The 15,000-nt window shown below is 42.2% G+C and overlaps 1 protein-coding gene across 1 annotated transcript in view; it reads right to left on the bottom strand.

The window, feature by feature from the left end:
* col4a2 (collagen, type IV, alpha 2) overlaps positions 1-15,000 on the bottom strand; it is a 62,318-nt gene that overhangs the window by 39,524 nt on the left and 7,794 nt on the right. Inside the window, exon 3 of the mRNA XM_030787603.1 lies at positions 2,660-2,740. Within this exon, the coding sequence (XP_030643463.1) occupies positions 2,660-2,740 (81 nt within the window). The remainder of the gene's footprint in view (positions 1-2,659; positions 2,741-15,000) is intronic.

Genomic DNA, 15,000 nt, shown 5'->3' with positions numbered 1-15,000 from the left:
ACGGTAAATATTGCATTTTAGAATGGTTGTTACATTGTTATAACTTTGTTATTTTGCTTCTTTTATGAATTTAATCATTACCATATCAATCAAAATGTTGGGGTTTGTGATAAATGTTGGGAATAGCCAGGAGGTAGAGGGAAAAAACATGGAAATTATTCACTGTTAGTAGCAGAACATAAACCAGACTTTTTTGTTATCTAGACAGAAATAAACCAGTAACAGAGCACAAAAAAAGAAAAGGAAAAGAATTTGTCATATAATAATAACATGGTCCAACCGCCTCTTCGGTTAGGTCAAAAAGGGCAGAGAGATTAAATTAACCTGTCTAGCTGTGTTTCCATGTTTATCAAATGTTCAAACGTGAAAACAGAGGTGAGAAGTATGCCCGGGAGCTTTGGTATTTCCCCCACTTAGGCTTGGCTCTAAGTCTACGTATGGGAGTCCACACAACCAATCAGAGCAACTGAACCTTTTTTTTTTTTCCTTTTTCCCAGTACAGTTTGAGACAATGAGACAAGTGCTGACGTCTTGACCTTCACTCACAAGGCTGTTAACATGTTTGCAAAGGAATGCATTTCCTCTTGCTCTCCCTCTCATCCTTAAAGAGATTTCCTTTCAACAGATGACGGCAGACGTCAGACAGGAGAAACATGCCCTGTGCACTATAATGACTGCTCCACACCCAACTTTGATGCTCCTGTTGTGGCTGGTCAAAGAGAGACCCAAGAAAAAAAAAACCCAATTTACTGATTAACAAGAGCCATTTGATAAAAACAACACACAACCAGTGATTAGACTGAAAAATGACATAAGATCTAAGACGAAAAGCAAAAAAAGAAAAAAGATCACGTGGTATTTTTTTTTAACAAATATCATAAGGCCATCTAAATATTCTCTCTAAGCTTATCAGTGTCCTTTCAATGGTTTTAAATATCCTACAAAACGCAAATCTTCTCAAGTTGGGTCCACGGCTACAAGTCAGACACCATGGTTCCCCAGCTGGGTTTTGTGGTAATTAAAACTCTCTGAAGGAGACACATGAGAATGGACTTTGTGGGGTTCCAGACCATGACTGTAGCTAGTAGTGGCTCTCCTCTTTCATTATCTAATCATGGACTGATGTTTAGACTACTCCTCCAGACCAGCCCTCATGGCTCACTCCTCTTTGAATTACATATATTTATACTTTAGCTAATGGTTCTCTGACACACAAAAGACGGTTGAGAACGGGCAAAAGCAGGTGGGAGTGACATTAAAATTCCCAAACGACATTAGAGCATTATTTTTGTACTTTTCAAAGTCCAGGGTCAAACACCAGAGGGGAAGGGAGTGTGTGGAGTGAAATCTGAACTGTACTGGTTTGAGACTGAGAGATGAGATGCTGATGTTTAACTGAAGTGGAGGAGGAATAACCCTTGCTAATAATTCACTCAGGTACAAGGTGAGACGCTAGATGATAGGAGTCAACCCCGTTTCCTTTAGATTAATCCCTTATTTAAAGCAGATCGTAATATTGGAGAGTTTGATCCATTTTAAGTGTGTCAAAACAGTATTATCTTTGCTGTTGTTGCATTGTTGCAGTGTAGTATGCTGTAACTCATTGTTGTTGCATTGTTGTAGTGTGGCAAACTGTAACTCATTGTTGTTGCATTGTTGTAGTGTGGTAAGTTGTAACTCATCATTGTTGCATTGCTGCAGCGTAGTAAGTTGCAACTTGTTGTTGCATTGTTGTAGTGCGGTAAGTTGTAACTCGTTGTTGCATTGTTGCAGTGTAGTATGCTCTAACTCATCGTTGTTGCATTGTTGCATTGCTGTAGTGTGGTAAGTTGTAACTCATCATTGTTACATTGTTGCATTGTTGTAGTGTGGTAAGTTGTAACTCATCGTTGTTGCATTTTTGTAGTGTGGTAAGTTGTAACTCATCGTTGTTGCATTGTTGTAGTGTGGTAAGCTGTAACTCATCGTTGTTGCATTGTTGTAGTGTGGTAAGCTGTAACTCATCGTTGTTGCATTGTTGTAGTGTGGTAAGCTGTAACTCATCGTTGTTGCATTGTTGTAGTGTGGTAAGTTGTAACTCATTGTTGGTACATTGTTGCAGTGTAGTAAGCCATAACTCATCATTGTTACATTGTTGCATTGTTGTAGTGTGGTAAGTTGTAACTCATCATTGTTATATTGTTGTAGCATGGTAAGTTGTAACTCATTGTTGTTACATTGTTGCAGTGTAGTAAGCCATAACTCATCATTGTTACATTGTTGCATTGTCGTAGTGTGGTAAGTTGTAACTCGTCATTGTTACATTGTTGTAGTGTGGTAAGCTGTAACTCATCGTTGTTGCATTGTTGTAGTGTGGTAAGTTGTAACTCATTGTTACATTGTTGTAGTGTGGTAAGCTGTAACTCATCGTTGTTGCATTGTTGCAGTGTGGTAAGTTGTAACTCATCATTGTTACATTGTTGCTTTGTTGTAGTGTGGTAAGTTGTAACTCATCGTTGTTGCATTGTTGTAGTGTGGTAAACTGTAACTCATCGTTGTTGCATTGCTGTAGCATGGTAAGTTGTAACTCATCGTTGTTGTATTGTTGTAGTGTGGTAAACTGTAACTGGGTTACAGTGGGCGGATTTGTTAAAAATGGTAGATAGTGACAATGACTTACCCTGGCCCCCTTTTCTGGAAAACATTGACACCCTCCACTGCAGTCTCTACCCCCACATGGTCCGCTGTGCTTTTTACCACCCTAAAATAAAATAATAAAAAAAAAGACATAAAAGATTAAAGGCAATTATAGAGACTTCTATTGGTCATTTCATGTCAGCGACGTGAGTCATGCTGGTTTTGCACTCTCCCATTTTATTTTACTGTTGCAGATGACTAACAGTACAACCATCACTGAGACTAATCGACAAAAGTACCATGCTCTTTTTGTGCAGCGGCTTTTGGAATATTAATCCCTTGTCTTCTACATGGAGCCGCGATAAATTCATCACACATATAAAAAGACCTTTTCTTTTTTTTAAAAGTGAGCTCTACTGTAACCATGTTATTGTTTGTAGCGATGTGGTAAGACCCAGCATTTGGTGGATATAAATCTCAGCTTTCCTCCAGTCACACTCTTGATCCTGCAGCTGCATCAACTCAAATCATGGCATTTTGAATCTCGTGATGAATTTTTTAAAAAATGTGACCATGAAGTAGGCCAAGATATCTCCCACAGTACCAGTGTTTAAAGATAATTAACGCGAACAGTCTAAATCGTCTGGACCTCCTGGAGCTACTACAGCACCGATCTGTAGGCGACACAAGTTATTCAGTAACCTGTGTCTTTCCACAAAACTCATCAGGAACAAACATCGCATCCATGCATCAATGGACTGGAAAACACATCAATCAACCTGAGACTTGTACTGCAGTATTGGACCTTTCTCTTTCTTTCTTTCTTTCTTTCTTTCTTTCTTTCTTTCTTTCTTTCTTTCTTTCTTTCGTTCTTTCTTTCTTTCTTCTTTTAAAAAGCATTAAAACAAACTGTTGAAATTCAGCCACTAACATGTATATACAGCATGACAACGTGAGAGGGAATAAAATAACTGACAGATGGACACAGGAGACCTTCATAATACTCTAGATCATTCTGTTTCAGCTCCAATGCAACGCAACATGTGAACGGCATTCATTGACACACTGAGTCATAAAACCATGTTGTGCATTAACTAAGTAATTAAGTGGGCAATTCACTGTGAGTGGCTCATTAAAAAGCCTGCGGGAGTCCGTCATAACCACTCCAAAAGTTTCCATTGATGAATATTCATGAGCTAATAAATAAATGACAGAGTAGTCCCTAACAGTTTGTGCTAATGAACTTTGTGAGGAGAATACCCCTCACTTTAGGGCCTCATTCAGTGACGTCGTTTCCACCTCCTCTGACACCTACGCGCTGATTCTGCAGTGCACTTGTGTGTCCGTAGAGTCACGTGTCTGTACGCGTCTCCCTCTTTTTTTGGGGCCCGGACATACAGTCCGAAAATTGGCCACTTTATTTCGGTGCGACAAAGCGGCGAGTCGGGGGAATCGGAGGAATTCTGCCTCGTTACTCCGACACGAATGTGGGGTCGGAAACACACAAAGGCCACATTGATCCCCGTGACAGACGCCACAAAGAACTCTTTTATTACACGCAAGAAGTGTCCTTCCATGATCTCCCATATCTCCAACACAAAAGACGTTTTTTTTTAAAAACTTAAGTCTCCAAGGAATGCATAGGGGTCGATTTCCTCTACAAAGTCTCTGCACAGTTGAGAACTCTCTAACCCATTATCATAGACACTGTGACTGAATGAGGAGGATAAAATAGACATCAAGAGACATTCGAAAACCACATGTAGGCCTATGTAACAAAATAGCCTTTCATATCATGCGATCATTAATTGTATTGTAGTCAGGCAACATGGACATGAAACAGAGTCACAAACACTCAAAAAAAAATTGGGGAATATCAGAGGCTGTAAATAAAAAATCTACATGCCAAACACGATGACTGAATTGACTGTAACTGACTGATGAGGCTAAATTTGTTTACTGGTAATCCTCCAGAAAAGCATATCTTTTTTCCCCAGAGGAACCTGGAGGCATTGTTCAGCACGTTTAAGAGGGAAAACTAAGAGAGACAAAAGAGCAGAAAGGTCCACCTGAACAATGAGTCAATTAGGGGAATATGTTAGAGGCATTTCTGTTCGAGAGCTCATGATAATAAGTGCATTGTATTCTGTCCTGTTCCTGTCCCTCATATCCAATCCAAAAATCACCTTTTCCACAATGGCTTTTTCCACAAAAGATCATCCAGTTAACACACCAGACTTTCCAGCTGCGGAAAATGTGTGTGTGTGTGTGTGTGTATGTGTGTGCGTGTGTGCGGGATTGTGTATGTGTTGAGAATTCAACACAAGACTATAGGTCAACGAAAACTCACGGATTACCAATAACTAATCAATTTATTGATAATGTGATTTCCATCCCTCTATTATTTTCTAAAAATGTTTAGGCCCAGGACAGTTCAGCAGTACCAATTGCTTTTAGTTCCCTGAGTAAAGGCATTAAAACAGAACTATCACAGGGCACTCAGGGCCTTGTGGTAAAAGGTGGATGAACGCATACCAAACTAAAAATATAACCGTTACGGCCTTTTACACCTGTCTTTTTACGGTCCTGATGGCTTGGTCTTTGGTCTAAAGCTATTTTTCCATCTGAAGAATGGAAGACTAAAGCCTCTCACTTCCGACTGGATGCTGAATGCTAAAAGATCTAATGCAGTACAGCTCCGCCATTACAGGAAGGCTAGGAGACAGACAGTGTGACCTCAGGCTCTGTCGCAAGATGAGGAGTCAAGTCATGAAGCAACACAGACAAACAAACAGAAAAGACACAAAGTGCATCCAACCAGAACTCAGCTGTGTCACTCTCCGAGCATCTGCAGTATTCCAGACAACCCTGGCCACAACAGTCATAACCCCCCTTCCAAAAAAAACAGGACACAGGCTGACAAGTGCAAACATCTGTCTACAGTACACACTGCATGAATGTTCAGGTCCATAAACATAGACAGTTTTGAACGTAACGGCTCCATGGGTGAAAGACATCCCTCCAACCAATTAGTCGAATTTTCAAAAACAACCAATATGTACGTGCAGCATGCGCGCGCACGTACACACAAATGCACACAAACACGCATGCACACCCACACACAGACACACACAGACACACACACAGACACAGACACACACACGCACGACAACAATGTCTCGAGTTTGAGAGACACAAACTGCAAACTGCAGTAAATACTCATTTCTAACATGAAATCTCAAAGGCATTTGTACTTTGTTACCACTAGTGATAAATCAATGACAAAATTCATGCATTACCCATCTGAAATCTCATTGGCCAGTCACACTGCCTCACTGCAAAACTTGCATTATCTATCTGAAATCTCACTGGCCAATCACACTGCCCCACCACAAAACTCTCATTATCTATCTGAAATCTCACTGGCCAGTTATACTGCCTTACCGCAAAACTCTCATTATGTATCTGAAATCTCATTGGCCAGTTTCCCTGGCTCATTACAAAGCTCTGACATTACCATGAGTTCAGCAAGCTTGTGTCTGTCTGACTGGTAATATAGAGCCTTGGAACAGAGGGAAACAAAAGGACTTAAACAGTCCCGCTCACAAAAAAAACGACTGAATTCAGTGGCTTAACATCCTAATGCACCAAACAAAGTAAGTCAGTAAGTCAAACTGTGTTCAGTTCAGACAAAATGATTTAAGGTCTCTCCAGGATCCACCACTATAGTATGCACACATTCCACCCCTCACATATGTATAGGGGGTGTGTGTGTGTGTGTGTTCACAGCCTGTGCACAGGTCCTGCATGGTGGTTGTAAGATTTATGCCTTTTTTAAATGAAGAAGAACAAAATATTTGCAGACTTTAACTTGCGCCCCCGCCCCCCTCCCAAAAACGAGGGCCTCCCTTCACCTCAGCCACCTGCCGTGACTCCATCTGGGTCAAATCCCAAATTCTGCTCATAGGGAGCACGGTGTGTCAGTTTAGGCAAGTATGATAGCATTGTTAGCGGCCATACTATAACTCTGTATTATCTGAGATGTTAAAACAACAACAACAACAACAACAATATCATCATCAACAACAACAACAACAACAACAACAACAACAACAACAACAGCAGCAGCAGCAGCAGCAGCAGCAGCAGCAGTATTGTGAAGACAATCTGTGAGTTTGACTCAGTGTCTGTGGCATTGTCTCAAACCAGACAGAACTTCCCCTGATGACTCTATGCCCAATCCAAACTCATCTGAGTTGAATGTCTTCTCAAAACAAAACTTCCACCACATAAAGCGAGGGCTGGCTTACCAGCTCATACAGATGTCTGCCTGGTACATTCACACAAAAAAAGCAAAATAAAAAAAAAATGGTCAAAGACTGTGAGTCAGAGTGCCACAAAAACATGGGGAGTCTGATTATTGCCAAGCAGACCATCTCTGTGTGACAGAACGCTAATGCCAAAAGAACCACAAACCAGCCACAGTGGGTGGCCAGACTTTAAACATGTGGGTTGCTCTTACATTCTTTCAGAATGTGTCTGAGTGCATATGTATGTGTGTGTGTGTGTGAGTATGTGTGGGTGGCTGTGTGTACGTGTTAGTTTGTGATTGTGTGTGTGTGGTTTTGCTGACATATGTAAAAATTTGGGGGCGCAATGGCAGGTGCCTTACGTAAACCTTCTCAGTGTTTATTAGATTGTCTAATATTAGATTGACTTTTTTTTTTTTTAACTGATAGCAGTTGCTCCTGTTTTTACAGACTGTCTAGCCATCACTAGAGAAACTATACATGGTTCACTCTCGCTCGTTTAAACACAGCTTAAATGCCTCTGAAAGTGGTCATACTGATGCAGAGGAAGCCACAGTGATTACAGGTTGTTACTGTTAGTCACTGTAATCTAATGTAATGCAAGTAAAATCATCCACGGTCCATCACGCAGACATAAATGCTTGTTCTCTATTGCAACATCGTGAGGATCCAAACCACTTCCAAAACCTTCATCCCTGTGTTTCAGTCTACTATCCCAGCCAAGTCAGTCAACAGGTGTCTGGCAGTCACCGTGGTCCACATGCCAAATTTTCCATTGCTGAGGTTTGAAAAAAAACAACAAAAAAAAACAAAAACGCGTGAGAGCTCAACAGAATACCCTCTCTGTGTTTCACCAGGCTTAATCTTCAGGCTGTGCGTCATCCGTGCAATGGAAGCTTAGAAAGAGTCCAGAAAATAACAGATGGACAATGTTTAACACCGTTAAAGTTCACAAGCAATAGGGCATGTGGTTGAAGCCGTCGAGACAAGACAGTGAGACTTTAAGAAACTTAAGAACAAAACTTTGAGACACTTAAGAGCAAATTAAAAAAACAAATCCAAACAAACAAACAAACAAACAAGAAATGAAATAAGAAGATGCTGCCAAACATGTTCAAACTGAAGATGAGTAGGGAACTATTTTCTCTGAAGGGTCAGGTCCAGAGCGTGAGACAACATTCCAAAAACCAATCAACACCACCCCCACGAGTGTTCCGTGACCTACGCAGAGAACCAACACTACTTACAAGGACATGGCGAGAGTTGCTCCATGTTGATGACATCACTGTAGTGGACGCTATGAGCGGACACAGGGCATTCTAAGGACTTTGGCGTCTTTCTGAGGGCTTTGGCGTCTTTTGAGACTCTGGCGTCTCAAAAAACCACTAAACACGGAAACTCAGCATGTGCTCGTGCATTCCATCTGATTTCACATACACATTCCTCATGTTTCAGCACAAAAATTCTGACCTTTTAGAACGTAGATGCATCATTAATTTGCCTTGACCCAGCCAGATAGGAAGATATTCACAAGATGTAATAGATGGAGCTAATAGTAAAAAAAAAAAGTTTTATCAGTAATAGATAAGGAAAGGCCAATGAGACAGACAGGCTCTGAAAATGTTGGACCAGGCATTTGCCCGCACAGTTGGAACTGAAGATCTGAGGGTGTAACCAGTATCTGAACCTAAATCTGGTCTATTTTATTTGTCAGGCCTTTGCAAATTGCATTAAGTCAAATACATTGACCCAGCTGTTTGCTCCAAAGTGCACACAGCCGCTTGCAGGCGAATTCTCAGTCAGCACAAATAGAAAACAGTGTACGGAAACAAAAACACTATTTTTTTTATTTCCTGACCCCTGCTTCCTTCCCAGGATCACTTTCACACACGCACACACATTAGAAAGCAAAGAATTACAAAAAGTCGTGAGGTTGAATGAGTGAAACATTTACGCGCCGTTTATCTCAGCCTCGCCCTGAGGGAGAAGCTCCTCAGATGATACACAGCAAACATGAGAGGTCAAAACCAAATATTTGACCGACCAGGCTCCTGAGGAGACAAGCGTAAACTGATATAACAAGTCAAACGATAAAAAGAACATTCTTGTTTGAGCTTTCGCTTTGTGGGATGTTGAAGCTGGTTCACATGCTTTATGATCACTGACTTGTGACCTTTGCCATTTGACCTAAAGCTCTGACCTTGCCTAAGTAAAGGGCTGACCTCTGCCAGGTGTCAATAGGGTGAGGATGACTGAATGGGTGGTAGAGGATAAGGGAGTCCATCATGGTACAGACCCCACACTAGCAATGAGATTGGGCTTTAAAATTTTAAGGCTTGTCTTATAGATGCCAAAGCTTATCAGTGACTCTTTGTTTGAACAACTTCATTGACAAAAAGAGCACATTTAAGCATTTATAGTGTTATTTATTATGTAAAGATGTAAATTTTCAAAATGTCTTTATGCCTTGTTCTTAGTATTTTTATTGTTTAAAAAACACTGAGAAACCTGGCCCTCCATATCCAATGTCACTACTAAACCAGAACGATGCTATGAAGGCACACAGAAATTTATCTCTCCTTCCACAGACTATATCTCTGTAAACTCCTCACCCGCTAACATCTACCCGACTTTCTAAAAGCCATTCATCGCTCTGTCTTTGTTTCGTACTGGGTAGGACTAAATCTTCACCCTATCCTGGACACCATGTTCAGGAGGACTGTTGGGCACTGATGAGGAGAAGTGGACTCCTTGTCGACTGGCTGAAGGAGCAATAGCATATGGAACGCGGAGAAGTGGACTCCTTTTTGAGTGGCTGAAGGAGCAATAGCATATGGAATGAGGGAGGATAGATGCTGAGCTGAGATGTGTGTGTAAAACCGTGCTTGGTCATGGAAGGATGGGGGAGGTAAGACTTCGGGAGGTATCTCGTCTCTGAGGGACAGCGTGGGGGCCGTATGCAAGTCATGTATGAGAGAACTGGTATGTCGTATGTTTTCTTTTTTTTTTCCCCTTACAAATTTTTCAGTTTAGTTTTCTGCTCTCGTAATGACATATGAGCACACTCACACAGCCTGAAATCTGATAAAATACACACATACATACACACACATGTATGTACACACACAAAAAAAATTGTCTGAACATCTGCTCATGTAAGTACATCTGTGTGTAGCTGTGTGTGTGTGTGTGTGTGTGTGTGTGTGGAAGCACATATGTGAGTGTGTGTATGTGTGTGTGTGTATTTGTATCTATCACATATGTATGTGTGTGTATGTGTGCATGCATGTCGTGTAGGCGTGTGTGTGTGTGTGTGTGTATGTGTGTGTGTGTGTGTGTGTGTGTGTGTGTGTGTGTGTGTGTGTGCACGTGTGTATGAGCACACGCATGTGAGAATCCTCATTAGCAGGTTATTAATCTCAGGCTGAAGCGGTGCGTTGCGTTTTTGCGGGGGCGAAGGTTACTCCCTTCAGCGGCAGACAGCTATCTCAGCTATGTACGAGTGGGATTTACACTGCCCCAGACTCCTGAGCAGAGCCATGTGTGTGTGACAGCCGGCAGAGATGATGGAGTACAGAGCCCGATAGACCCTGGGTGGATACAAGCACCAACAGTCCTACAATGAACAGCACCAAGACTGCACACACGCACGCACGCACACACGCACGCACGCACGCACACACGCACGCACGCACACACACATATCTCTGTTCCATCTCACTGCACCAGTGTCCATTTCCCACATAATATTAAATCTGTTTTTATCTAAAAGCCAAACACTTTGACATCTTATTTGGGGGAAATATGTTATTCTCTTAGCTCTATATCATTACCACCACAAAAAAAAAAACCAAGGACAGATCGTCTGGTCTTGTCTAACTGTTCAGGAGAAACGTCTTTGATGTTCGACGTGGAGTCGTTATCTCCTCTAGAATTATGACGGATCCCTGAGCGGCCTTTACCATCACAGTCTATACTTTCATTATATGTGTGATGTAGAGGTGCATCAGATAAGACAGACAGATAAAGCCCGGCCATTAGGAGGACTAGGTGAGTCTCTGTCCCTTCAGACGGAAGGTGGAGGAAGGCCTGACACTGCCCTACTGTCCTCCCACATATACACACATATACACGCATATACACGCATATACACACATATACACACATACACACACATATTCACACATATACACGCATATACACACATGTACACACATATACACGCATATACACACATATACACGCATTTACACACATATACACACATATACATGCATATACACACATATACACGCATATACACAGATATACACACATATACACACATATACACACATATACATACATACACACACATACACACACATATACACACATATACACACATATACACACAGAGACAGTGGGAGGATTTCCTTCATTCTGCACCATCTCCTCATCTTTATAAAAAACAAACAAACAAGAATCTCCCTTACGCAGACCTGTCCTCCTTAGAGAAAACGCCAGCATCCCTGACGAGGAGGGACAAAAGGGGGAGAGGGGAGGGTATGGGTGTCCTCATCGGACCGTTCAAAGGGGGGAGAGAAGCGTGTCTAAATGACCCCCATGTGGGTGTGTTCACCGAACACCGTGACCCGAGTGACAGAGAGAGAGAGAAGCAAACAGAGAGACAAACAAAAAGAGGTTAGATCAGACATGGGATAGACAAAGTGAGCTTATGTGTTTGTGTTTACGTGTGTGTGTGTGTTATGACTGCTACAAATGATGAGCTCAGACCACAGACACTGGTCTTGTTCTGTGTCTCTGAAGACTGACAGCTTAAGAGGAGCATTGATAGCAAAACGATATCCAATGCCCACAGAGTGTGAATTATACAATGACAATCTGGGTGGGGGGTGGGGGGTCAACTTTTTCTCCAGGGCTATATATCATAGGATATATAAATGTTTCGACCCCCCCCCCTCCCAAACTATTGTTTTTATCTGTTTTGGGGGGGGGGGGTCCAAGTCTTAATTAGGGGGGTCAGATCCCCCCCAACCCTCCCCCCATAATTCGAACCCTGAATGCCTAAGTGTATAAAGAGTGTGTCCATGCATGCACGCACCCACAAACGCACACACACCAATGTCATTAGCGTTCTTCATCATATCACAGTTACATGTTTAAGAATGAGCTGTTTTCCATATTTTGAACTGACACCATATCAAATATTCAACTGCACTGAGGTGGAGTAAACATCAAAGACAAAAAGGTTTAAAGAAAAAAAAACACACCAAAAATAACATAAAACACAATAATATTTTTCTTGGCTTGAGTTTTTTGCTATTAGAGCATATCTAAGACTAACATGGCACGTCCTCCGAGAAATTACCCCATTATTAAGATAAGAGAAAATGCTCAGAAGTACTTTCTGTCAGCGTTGAATGGTGGGCATTTCCCTTTTTTCCTTTCTCTGCTTCCCGTCCGTCTTCACAGAGCCTGCCAATAAACAGCATGTACTTCTTAACTTAACGCTATTCATTTCCTGTTAACTCTTGAACGAGCCCTGATTGCTGTTAACTTCCCTGCGGACTCCCAAATACGCCCAGATTTTAATTGCCACTCTTAGTAGCACATTCTATCCAGATATGGTTAAAATATCCACAAGAAAGACCAATAGCTGTGGACACAGTTCATCTACCATTCCAGAGCAGTGGAATCTCTCAGAGGCACAGACTTGCCTTAAATGACTGCACTATTCACAATTCCCTGAGCAGATTGGTTTCAGACAAAGGTATTTTCTGGACTAGTGCTGTACCGTGTGTGCCTAAACAACCACTGTAAGAGAACCAACCAATGAGGGAAGAAACTACCAGTATCTGAGCAGTGCACGTGGGCCTCTGTGACTCTAGGAAAGTGTGTGTGTGTGTGTGTGTGTGTGTGGCCAGGAGATGCCTGCCATCCACAGATTCTGTTGCGGTTCCCTGTTTCATTATGGGAGGGAGGTGGGAGAGGAAACGTGAGAAGGCAAAAAAACCCCCCAAAAAAACACTTCCCTGCACAAGGCAAGCTATGGGTCAGTGTCCAGGAAGAGTCTCATTCCCTCTTCCTCTCCATGCAAGTCCCCGGAAACTTCTACCCCTGTCCTTCCCATCACCCATATCCAAGGCATGAAGATATTACAGAGAGAGAGAGAGAGAGAGGGAGAGAGAGAGAGAGAGACAGAGAGAGAGAGAGAGAGAGAGAGAGAGAGACAGACAGAAACAGAGACAGAGAGTGAGAGACAGAGAGAGAGAGAAAGAGAGAGAGAAAGACTTTCTGTCTCTGGGTTTGGTAAATGATAGAAATAGGCTAAATAGAAAAAATAAGAGGCAAAGGAGAGGGAAATAAAGATAGCATTACATTCTGGAACGAGTCCTGTATCAACAGAGGTCTGGCTACAGCCCCCAAAATCATGAGGCACAGCTGGACCTTTCCTCAAGATCCAGAACCAGCTCCAGGTCATGACGAACTGAACTTTAACTCCCAGGAGTCGGTGCTTCAATTCAGCTCTTCCTGCTTTTGCTTACGTTAAAGGACAACAGAGATTAGCCATGAGTCAAAGTCTTCGGTCAGGGAACCACCTTCACATCTCTCTCTCTCTCTTTCTCAACCCATTTCACTCTCTCCATCTGTCACCTTTTAAATTCCTTTTTCTCAGGCAATTAATCAGATGATCGGTGACTTCCAGATGGTTAACTTCCATCCATTCTGCATCACAGGGAGAAGCCATAGAGGCTGACCCACTATACCGAGACAAAGAAAGGGAAATCTGAACTTAGTCCTTGTTGTTCTGTTTCAGACACATAATGAAATGGAACCTCTCTGGAGAAATACTTCTATTGTTGCTTTCTAGGAATTTAGGGAGAGTAAAAGAAGAGAATTAGAGGACAATTAGAGCTAACTAGCCAACTTATAAGAGAAAGAGAGAGAGAGAGAGAGAGAGAGAGAGAGAGAGAGAGACAGAGAGAGAGAGAGAGAGAGAGAGAGAGACAGAGAGAGAGAGAGAGAGAGAGAGAGAGAGAGAGAGAGAGACAGAGAGAGAGAGAGAGAGAGACAGAGAGAGACAGAGAGACAGAGAGAGGGGAGGAAGGGTGGGGAGCCTAATCATGAGAAAGTAAAAACATAACAGAGGACACTCTGGAAAAAGTAGCTCTATGCGTGTCTATATGAGTGAAGACATTCCCACACTTATTTAAAAGAGCGGGGTTGTTAAGCCTTGTATGTTCCTGACTCTTCCCCATTCTTTCAAAGCTCTGGGCAATATGCACCTCTCTCCTTCTCTCTCTCTCTCTCGCTCTCTCTCTCTGTCTATCTCTCTTTCTCTCTCTCTCTAAGCAATATATGAAACAATCCACCACCATCCACCTCTCACGATCTTAGATGTGTATTATTATGCTGTGTTTAATGCCTGCAGCTCTCCCACACATTGCTGCATGCCAACCCCAAATCTTCAGCTGAATTTAAATGCAATCAAGCAGGGTCCCGTTTGGAGACCCACGTTCGGATAAAGCCAACGAGAAGAGAATGGAAACGTCTCCTAAAACTATGAAAATATCTTGCTTTGTTGAGAAAGAGGTATTGCACAACGGCTGCCTGTGAAACGTAAGAGAATCCTGACGATGTGCTGCAGTCTGTTTTGAAAGCATTCATTCTCAGACACTGAGAGGCAATTTCTGATGGGGATCATTATAGGGAGAAGAATCCATAGTGATCATCATTCATCTAAAACACAAGCACTAACAGTGACCAACCCTCATGTTAACAGGCCATTTTCGATGTACGAACCGTGAATCGGTTTATGTAGATCACGTATATTTCACATGAGTTCAGTGACATCAGCACATCCTGGAGACAGCACAGGCCTGCAACGGATCCTCGTGCCAAACAGAACCTTAATAAGAAATGTAAACACAAAGTAGAGCTCTCTGTGCCACATGGGCCTTCACCAAAGAGGACACCATCCATTTCCCTCTTAAAACAGCCAGCATGAGCCCAGCTGCACATGCAGACAGAGAAAAAGAGAGAGAGAGCGTAAGAGGAGAGAGGTGGTCTG

This window comes from Chanos chanos, chromosome 10 (genome assembly GCF_902362185.1).
Source record: "Chanos chanos chromosome 10, fChaCha1.1, whole genome shotgun sequence".
In the NCBI taxonomy this organism is placed as follows: Eukaryota; Metazoa; Chordata; class Actinopteri; order Gonorynchiformes; family Chanidae; genus Chanos; species Chanos chanos.
Note: the sequence above shows the minus strand (reverse complement) of the source record. Positions and strands in the feature narration are given on the sequence as shown.